At 34.9% G+C, this 12912-nt stretch overlaps 1 protein-coding gene across 1 annotated transcript in view; it reads left to right on the top strand.

Moving 5' to 3' along the window:
• CUBN (cubilin) overlaps positions 1 to 12912 on the top strand; it is a 279400-nt gene that overhangs the window by 48525 nt on the left and 217963 nt on the right. Inside the window, exons 18-22 of the mRNA XM_040451314.1 lie at positions 5110 to 5254; positions 5471 to 5649; positions 8034 to 8199; positions 8548 to 8764; positions 11930 to 12060. Of these exons, the coding sequence (XP_040307248.1) occupies positions 5110 to 5254; positions 5471 to 5649; positions 8034 to 8199; positions 8548 to 8764; positions 11930 to 12060 (838 nt within the window). The remainder of the gene's footprint in view (positions 1 to 5109; positions 5255 to 5470; positions 5650 to 8033; positions 8200 to 8547; positions 8765 to 11929; positions 12061 to 12912) is intronic.

A 12912-nucleotide genomic window follows, 5' to 3' on the forward strand; every position in this document is an offset into this window, starting at 1 on the left:
GTTTGTAAGAACTCTGTTTGTGTTGTTATTGTTTTAATGAGTAGTTTCTCTCCAAGAACTAGTTCAATCTGATGAATGCAAAAATCAGAAGCCATTTGGGTTATTTCATAGGCTAGAGATCATGGGTCATGGGTTATACACTGTGTCTCTGGGCCTGAAACAGTCAGTCTGAGCTGGATAAGTAAGGCAATCAAAGAGAAACCTGGGCCAGGTCCACAGAACACTGGAATTTTGAATTGGCCCTAGCCATTTCTTTACAAATGTGATCCACTGGAAAGAATGAATTTGTTCTGATGGCTCAGGGTTTTACCTGACTTGTTCAGAAAAAACTCTTAACATAAACCAGTTTTTTTTTAAGTTTATTTTTTTGAGAGAGAGAGAGAGAGCACAAGCAGGGGAGGGGTGGAGCGAGAGAAAGAGAGAATCCCAAGCAGGCTCTGCACCACCGGTGCAGAGCCTGAAACAGGGCTTGAACTCATGAACTGTGAGATCATGATCCGAGTCGAAGTCCAATGCTTAACCGACTAAGTCACTCAGGCGCCCCAATATAATCCAGATTTAAATACATATCACTTTTCCGTACGTTATACTGCAATAACAAACTGTCTATAGCAATCAATACAAGTCAAAAACAATAACAAACCAAAAATTTCTGTGATTTACAACAGCATACATTTATTGTTTGCCCACATAAACATGTTGGTTTTGGGTCAGTGACAGTTCTGTTGCCAGGCAGTTCACTCTGTTCCGTTTGTCCCTGGGACCCAGGTTCTTGATCTCGTAAGAAAAGAAAGAAAAAGGGGCACGTGGGTGGCTCAGTCGGTTAAACGTCTTGACTCTTGATTTCAGCTTAGATCATGATCTCACGGTTCATGAGTTCGAGACCTGCATCAGACTCTGCACTGGTGGCACGGAGCCTGCTCGAGATTCTCTCTCTCTGCCCCTTCCCTCTCATGTGCTCTCTCTCTCTTTCTCAAAAATAAATAAATAAACATTAAAAAAAATAATAAAGGAAAGCAAAAGATGGTTGAATCCTTCAGTTACTCCCAAAGCTTCTGCTTGGAGATAGATGGCATTATCACTTCTGCTCATGTTATGCTGGGCAAAGCAAACCCTAAGGCCAAGCCCAGTCAATAGAAAGAATAAGTATTAATTCTCCATGGGAAGGTGCTGTAAGTTACATGGCAATGAGCAGAGATGTTAGATCCCCTTACAGGGAGGAATATAAATATTTAGGAAAAAGAATACAGTCTATCCTGGTGCCTAAGCACAAAGACAAGAGTGTATTTTTGTAGGGGGGTGGTGGCATGCAAATTCACAAGTCCTATAATATTGAATGCAGAATGGGCTGCAACAAATATTGGGGATCACTTTAGAACATTTGATGAACTTTATTTGTCTCTTTCAAAGGATTTGTGGTTAAGATACTGTCATGTCCAGGATCCACAGAGAATACCGCCATTCAGAATTAATAAAGTTTCATTTCCACAGAGAGAGAGAAATGCAGCCCAAATCAATTGTGCCTTCGAGGTTTAGGGCCCTTGAGCCCTATAAGTTCCTCTTAAAACGCTTGGACTGCAGCTGCCTTTCTCCTTGCTAAAATCCTTGAATTTCATTAGCAAGGTCCCAGGGGAATGGCCCACTTTAGCTTGCTCTGATGCTATTTGGCCGTTTTTCTCCCTTCTTGTCATCTTCTAACAGGCAAAATGCAAAAGAGAGACTTCAGTCTGAACAGAGGAACATGGAGTCCCAGAGGATCAGAGAGGAGGGTGATATATTACTCTGTGTTTCATGCTTCTTGGTTTCCAAGAGCCAGTATGTTTGTGTCTCTAACAAAAATTGAACCATCATACCACACCTTAAAATTAATGAATCAACAAACGTTTGTCAAATACCTGTTTGCAAAGGTCTATGTTAGATGCTAAAGGCATGACAGACGTTATCTCCTCCCCCAGAGATCTGTTTGGTTAGAGAGATATTTAGCATAAGTTTAAGACAATATGCAAAATTCATGTTACAGCTCATAGAAACAGATTGGTTTGGTTATGAGTCAGTGGAGAGGGATGTGATTTTTAACATCTGTGTAAGATTCTATCATACAGCTGTTCCATAATTTATTTAATCACCCTCCTATTATTAGACACTGGGAGTATTTTCAATATTCTAATTATAGAGCAACTTCAATGGGAATCCTTGTGTGTCTTTGCCTGTATCTCGAATGATTTCCCAATGATAGATGTTAAGGAGTGAAGTTACTGAGTCCCACATGAACGTTTTGAAGACTCCTCCTGATACATAGTCGAATTATTTTCCAGAAATTTATATATGCTTTCACCAGTTATGGATGGGAGCAACCATATCCCTCCCCTCGCCCTCCGCTTTGAGTATCAGACTTTTAAAATCTTCCCTTTATTGCCCATTTTCCTCAGCCTGGGAATCCTTCAAATCTCAATTTAAAGGTTATTTCCACTGACAAATATTCTATGATGCCCTGTTTGAGTTCAGGGTTTTAGGGTAAAGTCAGTTTCCTTTAAGGCCTTTTTATATTACCCGTTTCTTTATTCTGAAATGAAAATCATAGATGATATAGCCTGAATACACATATATATAAAAAAATAAAGTTGGAAGTATAGGATTTAGGAGAAATAGTGTAAAATATATATTTCCTTATGTCATTAAGTTAAAAGCCTGGGCAAGCTGCACTAGAAGACAAAATGAAACCTTAAATGTTCTCTTTGAATCGCTGTGAATGCCACCGTACAAACCCAGGCTGACGTGGCTGTGTAGGTTGGTGACAGATCTTCTGAAATGGCTACCAACTCTTGTCATATTTCCAGGAAAACAAAACAAAACTTATAATCTTGGAAAATTCAGTGTGTATTAAAATTGGGCAAAAATATTTTGGGTTTAGTATATAAAATAGAGCTAGGTTTTATACTTAGTAACAGAACTGCCACTACGTGAAGTTCACATAGGAAATAGAATTTTGGGGTGTGTCTGTCTCTCACTTTTCAGGGTGTTTAGTGTCTTTGGTCCTCAGCCACTAAATGCAATAATGCCTTACCACTATTGTGTTGATTGATTAAAACAAAAACAAAAAAATGCCTTCACAGATTTCTCAAATGTCTCACTACCTATCGAGAACCGTCGTGTTAAGTAGTAATATAGCCTCCTGTACTTTCCCAAACATGACACTAATGCTCTTAGAAAAACGTGCTTGCTTATTCTAGAATCCTTGAGCGTGCTGACTGTCCTTCACAGCACCGTCACCTGCACAGGGCCTGGCACTTTCTGATGCCTTGATCATGTTAGTTGAGGAAATGAATTAATATTTGGATTGGCTAGACCTCTCAAAAGAATTCTACGTAACAGGAGTAGTATCTATATTCGTAGAACAATTCCTGGTTTTGTGAGGACCCTCTATTGTTTCACCTCTAAAAATGTCAACAATAGCAATAGCTGTTCTTCAGTTCACATTTTTTATTACTAGGCATTTTGCTAAGGAATTTATCCTAGTGTTTCATGTATTTGCTTGAACAAGCCGTGAGTTGGGCTTAGATTTAGTAGATTGCTCAAGAGTGCAGAGGCTTTGGCCTGGTCTGTATGACTCCACAGACTGTGCTTATGGCCAATATAAGACACTGACTATTGATTTACAACGGGTGGTCTTTATTGTATGAAGGAAATTTTCTTTTCCTCCTAACTTTCTAAGAGTTTTGCTTTTAATAAACAGGAATGCTGACTTTTCTTTTCTTTTCTTTTCTTTTCTTTTCTTTTGTTTTCTTTTCTTTTGTTTTCTTTTCTTTCTTCCTTCCTTCCTTCCTTCCTTCCTTCCTTCCTTTTTTTTTTACATCTATGGAAACATGGTTTATCTTACTGGATCCATTGATGAGCTTAATTTATAACTTGTAATTTCACATAATCCATGCATTCTTTAAATTCCCACATATGACTGGTTTATAAGCCTAACGATGAAGCAAATTTGTTTTTCTAGAATTGCGTTTAAGATTTTTATATCGGTGTAAATAGGTGAGATCAATGCATAGTTTCATTTGTATTATTCTCTGTTGGAATTTAGTAAGATGGTTCTGAGAGCAATTAGTTGGAGATTGTTCCATATGTGAGGGTACCTTAGAACAAATTATATGTGACAATTATCTGCTCCTTAAAAGCTTGAAATAATTGACAAGGTAGAGCATCTCCTGGAAGTTTTTTTGGGGGGCGGTGGGACATAGCTATTTGATAATGTTTTCAATTTAATCCATGGTTTATTGTCTACTCAGATTTTATTTTCCTTCTCCTTGAGATAATTTTAGTAATTTCTATTTTTTCTGTAAATAATTATTTCAAACATTCAACTGTATTAGCATAGAGTTTTACAAAGAATTATTATTCATAGGAAATGAATGTATCAGTATCTGTGTATTTGTATCATCTTTCTCATTTTGGATTTGTGTATTTGTGTTTATTTATTTTTTCTTTATTTTCTTTTATCTTTATTGACAAAGATATGTCTTAAATATCCCCATCCCCCAAACTACCTCCCCAATACAGTTCTTGAATGTATTCTTGAATTCAATTTTCTTTTGTATTTTATTTATTAGGTTTCACTTTTACTTTATTATCCCTCATTTTAATACCTGTTTCCAGTTTTTTAAGTTGACTCCTTTAATCTTCTTTCTGTAATCTACATTTGTGTCTCTTTCTTTCATTAATAAAAGCAGTTTAGTCTTTGACTTACTTTAATTACAAATGTGGCTGACACTCGCATATTTTGGTATATCATATTCTCACATTTTGTTGTTTTCTAAATAATCAGAAGTTGTACATTTATATCCCTTTTGACATTGTAGAAATTATTAGGAGAACAGTTTAAATATTTACATGCTTTTGGCTTTGTTTTTGGTTTAAGATATTATCAATATTTAATGTTATTGCATGGTGCTAAAAAATGACCCATTGATTACTTTCAAAAATAATATAAATATGTAACCCAAGTTAGATTATAACTTATTTTGAAAGTGCCATTTTTTCATCTCCAAATAATCCACCATTGCCAAGGTAATTTTGTTGATTAGGGTTACAGATCTGTTTTATTTTTCTCTTTAGGTTCGAGATGATCAAACCTTGCTTGGAAAAGCCTGTGGCAATGAAACTCTCTCTCAGATTAAATCCATTACTAATAGTATCTGGATCAGGCTTAAAGTAGATGTTTCAGTTGTGAGAGCTAGTTTCAGAGCTGTTTATCAAGTTGGTAAGAAAATTTTTAAGTCTCTAATTTGTCTGACTGTAACATTTTAATTTCTTGAAATAATGTAGTCATTTTTATGTCCTTTAGTGGCAAGGAAAAAATTCTAATAGTAAGATCGCATTCCTTTATATTTCTATGCAGAATTAAACTTCGCAATGAGCGTGGGGGCAAAAATCGTTTATCTCTGAACAAACTCTACTATCGTTTTCATATTTACAGCTTGTGGAGGAGAATTAACTGGAGAAGGGGTCATTCGCTCACCTTTTTATCCTAATGTGTACCCAGGAGAAAGGGTCTGCATATGGACAATCTACCAACCCCAAAGCCACGTAGTTATTCTCAACTTCACTGCCTTTGAAATAGGAAATTCTGCCCACTGTGATACAGATTATATTGAGGTAAGAGTGAAATAACTTTGGATATTTGTATTTGGCGGAATATAATTAAAAATATTATGTCATGTTATCCTCAGATCAGCTATATGAAACAAAACTAGTTTGTATAGACCAATATCTCTTATAAATATAGATGCAGAAATCCTCAACAAAATACTAGCTAACTGAATTCAGCTGCATATAAGGAGGAATATACACCATGACCAAGTGGGATTTACCCCAGGAATGTAAGGTTGGTATATATTCAAAAATCAGTGATGTAAATTAAAATAAAGGAAAAACTCTCCACATGATTACCTCAATAGATGCAAAAAAAGCGCTTGACAAAATTCAGCATCTTTTCATGATAAAAATACTTAACAAACTAGGAATAGAAGGGAACTTCCTTAATCCCAAAATGGGCGTGTATAAAAAGCCCATAACTAGCATCATATTTAATGATAAAACACTAAATCCTTTGCCCTTATTGTCAGTAAAAAGGCAAAGATGTCTGTTCTCACTACTTCTATTTAACATTATACTGGAAATTTTAGCTAGGGCAATTAAGCAACTAAAAGGAGTGAAAATGCATTCAAAATGAAAAGCAAGGAGTAAAACTCTCTCTTTTCACAGGTGACATGATCTTGTATATAGAAAATCAAAAGGAATTCACACATACATACACACAAACTATTAGAAGGAATCCACACACACAAACATATTCAGCAAGCTGCATGATACAAGAGCAAAATATGAAAGTCATTTGCTTTTCTATACACTAGCAATGAACAAGTTGAAAATGAAACCAAGCAGACAATGCCATTTACAACAGTATAAAAAAACAATAAACATTGAGAAATACGTCTTTAAAAAGACATGTAAAACTTGTGCTCTCAAAGCATTGTTGAAGGAAATTAAAGACCTAAATAAGTGGAAAGACATCCCATGTTCATGGATTAGAAGACTTGATGTTGTTCAGTTGGTAGTACTCCCCAAATATATCTAAAGATTCCATTTAATCCCTATCAAAATCCCAGCTGACACGTTCTGCAGAAATTCACAAGCTGATTGTAAAATTCATATGCAAATGCCAGAAAGTATTTTTGGAAAAGAAGAACCAAGTTGGAAGACTCACACTTGACCAATTTCAAAACCTGGAGCAAAGCTACAGTAATAAAGATAGTATGTTAGTTGAGTAAGGACAAAAATATGGAACAATAGAATAGAATTGGAAATATAGAAATAAATCCATACCTTTACAGCCAGCAACCTTTATGGTTCTGGAAAGGGGTGCCACAACATTTCAGTGAGAAAAAATAGTATTTTCAACAAAAGGTGCTTAATATCCACATGCAAAATTATGAGAGCAGACCTCTTCCTTACACCATACACAGAAATTAATTAAAAATGGATCATAGACCTATATGTGGGAGCTAAAACAATGAAACTTTAGAAGAAAACATTGTCACCTAGGTTAGGCCAAGCCTTCTTAGATATTATACAAAGAGCACAACAAAAGAAAAAATGGAAAAATTTGACTTCATCAAAATTAAAAGCAATTTAATTTTTAAAATGGGTAAATAATCTAAATATGTATTTCTCCAAAGAAGATATACAAATACCCCATAATCATATGAAACAGTGCTCAATATCACTAATCTTCAGGGAAATACAAATCAAACCATAATGAGATGCTGCTTCACAAGCCCTGGGATGGCTATAATCATGAAGTCATAAAATAATGAGTGTTGACAAGGATATAGAGAAATTGGAATCTTTTACACTTTCAATGCTAGTAAGCATATAAAATGGTATAGTCACATTGGAAAACAATTGCAAGTTCCACAAAAAAATAAACATTTGATCCAGAAATTATCATTTATCATTTGATCCAGGAATTCCACTTCTAGGTGTATATCCAAAGGAAATGAATACATGTCCGCACAAAAATTCATACATAAATGACTATACTCATTATTCTTGGTAGCCAAAAAGTAGAAACAATATAAATTTCCATCAAATGATGAATGGATTAATAAAAGTAGTATATCCATATAATGGAATATTATAGGTCATTAAAAAGGAATGAAGAAATGGCACATGTTACATGGATGAATTTTGAAAACAGATGGAGTGAAAGAAGATAGTCACACAAGACCACGTAGCGTGTGATTTTATTTATTTGAAGTGTCCAGAATGGACAATCTGAGACTGGGGTTCAGAAATAGGGAATGACTGCTAATGGATATAGAGTTTTTTTGGTGGTGGCTACAATTTATTTTTACTGCATTGATAAAAATATTTCAAAAATAATTATTTTCAAAGCAATTTTCAAAAATAATACCTAACAAAATAAATTTAAATATATCTTTTTTTTTTTTTTTTTTTTTTTTTTTTTTTTTTACTAGATTGGTAGTAGTTCCATTTTGGGTTCTCCTGAAAATAAAAAATATTGTGGCACAGACATACCTTCATTTATAACATCTGTGTACAATTTTCTTTATGTCATATTTGTGAAAAGTTCTTCTACTGAAAATCATGGTTTCATGGCTAAATTCAGTACTGCAGAATTAGGTAAGATACTGATTTTTTCTCCTGCTTTGTCTCTTGGCAGAAAAAGTAAACAGTGGAAATAAATTATTATAGAAAATTCATCTACACTGTAGATGTGTAGCTATCTACATTGTAAAAATTTTAAAGTACATTCAAAGCCAAAGAAAAAATATATTTCTTAATCAGTACATATCAATAGTTAACTGATTTCCATTAATAAGGGAGGAACTAAGTTCACTTAAGTGGCATATGGGGAACAATTTTCTTTTTCAGCTTTTAAGAGGTTATGGTCCAATTGTTTTAGTTTGAATTTTCAGGTAGCTTGTTGGTTACTGGTTCTAATAATGATTATTGTTTTCATTTCAACAGCATGTGGAAAAATTCTCACAGAATCAACAGGAATCATTCAAAGTCCTGGCCACCCAAATATCTACCCTCATGGCATCAACTGTACTTGGCATATATTAGTCCAACCTGGCTACCTGATTCATTTGATATTCAGGAGATTTCATCTGGAGTTTCATTACAATTGCACAAATGACTACTTGGAAGTTTATGACACTGGTTCTGGGACATTTCTTGGGAGGTGAGAATATTTTGTTTTTATTTATTTTTCTTAACACAAAAGTTTCCTGCTTTCTTTCTTTCCTATTGTGTTGAAGGATGTTAAAATGTATCATGTTGTGTTATAAAAACCAGATGAGATCAACATGCTTCTTAATGACCATTTCTGCATCACTACTTACTACTCTGTAGCCTTAGTCTTCAGCCATTAAGTTTTGTGTAAGTTAAGCATACCCATGAAAACATTACAAAAATCAAGATAATATACACATCCATTACTCCCATAATTTTCTGACTATTATAATTCCTTACTTCCATCCTTCATCCCCACCCCTAGGAAAGCACCACCATTTCTATTGCTGTAAATTAGCTTGCATATTCTAGAGTTGTATAAATATGGAATTATATTGTATGTATTCTTTTTTTGGGGGGGTCTGGCTTTTCTTAGCATAATTTTTTGTCATTGAGCTTCTAGGATCTGAGCGATTATAGTTTTATCAAATTGAAAATTTTTTGGCCATTATTTCTTGAAATACTTTTTCTTGAAATACAGTAGTTTTATCAAATTGAAAAATTTGGGGGCCATTAGTTTAGTCCCCTTTGGGGACTCTGGTTATAGGTGTCTTAGGCCCGTTGATATTGTCCCAGAATTCATTCATGAACTCTGTTCATTAGATTTTGAGTTTTTGTTCTCTGGGTGTTTCATTTTGGAAAGCTTCCATTGCTGTGTATTCGAGTGTGCTAATCTTTTCTTCTGCAGTGTCTCTTATGCTATTAATCCTACCAAGTGTATCTTTCATCTTACACATTATAGTTTTCATTTCTGGAAATTCAATTTGGGCCATCTTTATATCTTCCATGTCTCTACACATTATTTTTTTCCTCTTGCTTCTTAAATCTTTGGGATACAGTTATAACTATTTTAATATTTTTGTTTGCTAATTCAGTCATCGATGTCATTTCTTGCTGTGTTCTGATTGATAAAATTTTCTTCTCATTATGGATTCTACTTTCTTACTTTTCATGCCTGGTAATATTTGATAAGATGCCAGATATTTTTTCAAATTTGTATTTTTGTGTACTGGACAGTATTATATTCCTATATGTGTTTTTGAGGTTTATTTTTTTATTAAGTATTTATTTCAATTCCAGTTAGTGACATACAGTGTCATATTAGTTTCAGGTGTACAATATAGTGATTCAACACTTCCATACAACACCCAGTGCTCATCACAAGTGCACTCATCACCTATTTCACCCATCCTCCCACCCACCTCCCCTCTGGTAACCACCAGTTTGTTCCCTATAGTTAAGAGTGTGTTTCTTGGTTTGCCTCACTCCTTTTCTTCCCCCTTTGCTTGCTTCTTTCTTTCTTTCTTTCTTTCTTTCTTTCTTTCTTTCTGAGAGTGAGTAGGGAAGAAGGCAGAAAGAGCTAGAGATAGAGCTAGAGATAGAGACAGGGAGAGAGAAAGAGAGAGAGAGAGAGAGAGAGAGAGAGAGAGAGAGAGAGAATCTTAAGTAGGCTCCATGCTCTGTGTGGAACCCAACGCAGGGCTTGATCCCACAACTCTGGAATCATGACCTTAGCCAAAAACAATATTCAGATGCTCAACTGACTGAACCAACCAGGCACCCCTTGTTTGTTTTGTTTCTTAAATTCCACATATGTTGAGCTTTCTTTAAGGATATATTAAGTTACCTGGGAACAACGTAATCATTTCCAGTTTTGCTTTCAAACTCACTTGTTTGTTGTCTCTGAAGAATCATTGTCCTTCTTGTTTGATATCCAGTGTCTTGAGATCCATTGCTTTATATATTTTGTCCACATTTTTAGTTGTTTCATGTAAAAGTTTATATCGAGCCCCTGTTATTACATCTTTGTTGGAAATGGGGATCTGATGATTTCTTTTTTATTTCTTCTTTCTTACATTTCATTTTATTTTTTCTCATCTATTTTAAACATTTTCCCTTTATTCATTATTTTCTTAAACTTATTTCTTCTCCTAGTTTTTTCTCCCTCTTCATTTTTTCTCTTACTCTTAATCTTTCATTTTACAATTTTTCTTCTTTTTTATGAGACTTGATCATAGTCACTGCAAAATATATAATTTTTGATGAGTGACATAAGCAGTAATAATCTTGCCCAAATTTGGTAAATATGTGCATATAAAAAGACATGTAAATTTTTCATTCACCTACCTTTGTTTTGATCGAGATATTAAATCCTTTAACAATGCATATTTTTCTTTTCCTCCTTCGGAACTTAACTCCTCTATTTCCCATATTCAACACTACCTCTTATTTTTGTTTTTATATATTTTTCCCATGCCATTCCATTTGGTTAATTTGCTTTGATTCCATTTGGTTAATTTACTTTGATTCCATTTGGTTAATTTGCTTTGATTTGAGATTTCTATTTTCTAATCACTCTCATAGGTGTTTCTCTAGAAATAAGCTCTTGGAATATCTTTTAGCATTAATTTCAGCATTACTCTCTATTTTCAGCATTATTAGAATAGTTTTTCTGAGTCACATTGGTTCTATTAGGCAAAAATTTAACATGGCTCAGTAATCAATCTTTTACCTCTGCACAGGCCAGGTGTTTAAAGATAATAGAGTCCACCTCTATAGGGCTCACTATTCTAGGCACTGATCTAAGCCTCTTCTATACAGTATACTAACTCAAAATTCTGAAAACAATTCTGTGAAATTCTATGGCGTAGTTACTATCATGACCCCCATTTTAGAGAAGGGAAAACAGAGGCGCCAAGGTTGAGTCATCTGCTCAAAGTCATAATGCCTCCAATGATAGAGTTGACTGTAGTTTATAAACTGTAGTTTATGGTATATGGTTTCCCTCTGTTGTGTAAGTTTATTACATTTTTATTAAGAAGTTAATTCATATGATATACAGTGACTTAGTAGAGCTTCTGCTATCTCATTTCACTAAACTTCTTATGTACGACAAGCCACACAGGTAAGTATAACACTTAAAACCATTTCAGGGAAGTAATCATGAATAGGATGATCTTCAGCAACTTTGTGAATGTTTTGTGCCTGAAATATATTTGGTTTTTCAGGTTAATAGGGGATACTATTTTATTTTTTACATGTTCTAATATTTGGTCCCTCATTTCAAGTATACTAAAAAAAATTTAAACCTGTGTTCCTTCTTGGTTTCGCACAGATATTGTGGAAAATCAGTCCCGCCCTCTCTTACCAGCAGTACCAATGCATTAATGCTTGTATTTGTGGCTGACTCTGACCTTGCATATGAAGGCTTTTTAATAAACTATGAAGCAATTGACGTGTCAGCAGGTAACAAAACAGCATCGTCTCCTTGGTACCAACTTGGTTCCTTACAAAATAGTACTATGAGAATACTTTATCTTTGAACCCGTGGTGCACAATGAAAGCTGGTGTACAAAAGAGTGTGGTGACTCCAGTACCTTCCTTCTTAAAAATAATGATTAGACCAGAGTACCGTATCAGTGTTAAATTTTCTAATTATAATAATTGTACAGTGTTTTGTCAGAGAATGTTTTCCTTCTTAGGAATGATACATTGATGTTTTCAGAGGTAAAGACATTGCGTGTTTCCAAATTATTCTCAATTGGTTCAGATAATAAGGGAGTAAGTTGGAGAAAGAGACAGAGATAAAGCAATGAGGTAGTAAATCTAGGTGAGAGGAGTTTGGGAGCCAGTTCTTAAACTTTCAAGCTTAAAATTCCATCAAAATTAAAAATTATTTAAGAGACTAAATACCAATTTTAAGAAATTAGAGAAAGGGGGGTATCTGGGTGGTTCAGTCAGTTGGGCATCTGACTCTTGGTTTTGCCTCAGGTCATAATTTCCCACCCTGGGCTCCGTGATGACAGAATGGAGCCTGCTTGGGATTCTCTCTGTCCCTCCCTCTACCCACCCCTCCCCAACTCATGTGCATGTGCTCTCTCTGTCTCCCTCTCAAAATAAATAATTAAAAAAAAAAAACTTAGAAGAAAAAGAAATTACAGAAAGGACAGCAGCACATAAGAATAAAAGACCACTGGGGCGCCTGGGTGGCGCAGTCGGTTAAGCGTCCGACTTCAGCCAGGTCACGATCTCGCGGTCCGTGAGTTCGAGCCCCGCGTCGGGCTCTGGGCTGATGGCTCAGAGCCTGGAGCTTGTTTC

The sequence above is a fragment of the Herpailurus yagouaroundi genome, unplaced genomic scaffold (assembly GCF_014898765.1).
Source record: "Herpailurus yagouaroundi ecotype Mexico unplaced genomic scaffold, PumYag 203, whole genome shotgun sequence".
Lineage (NCBI taxonomy): Eukaryota > Metazoa > Chordata > Mammalia > Carnivora > Felidae > Herpailurus > Herpailurus yagouaroundi.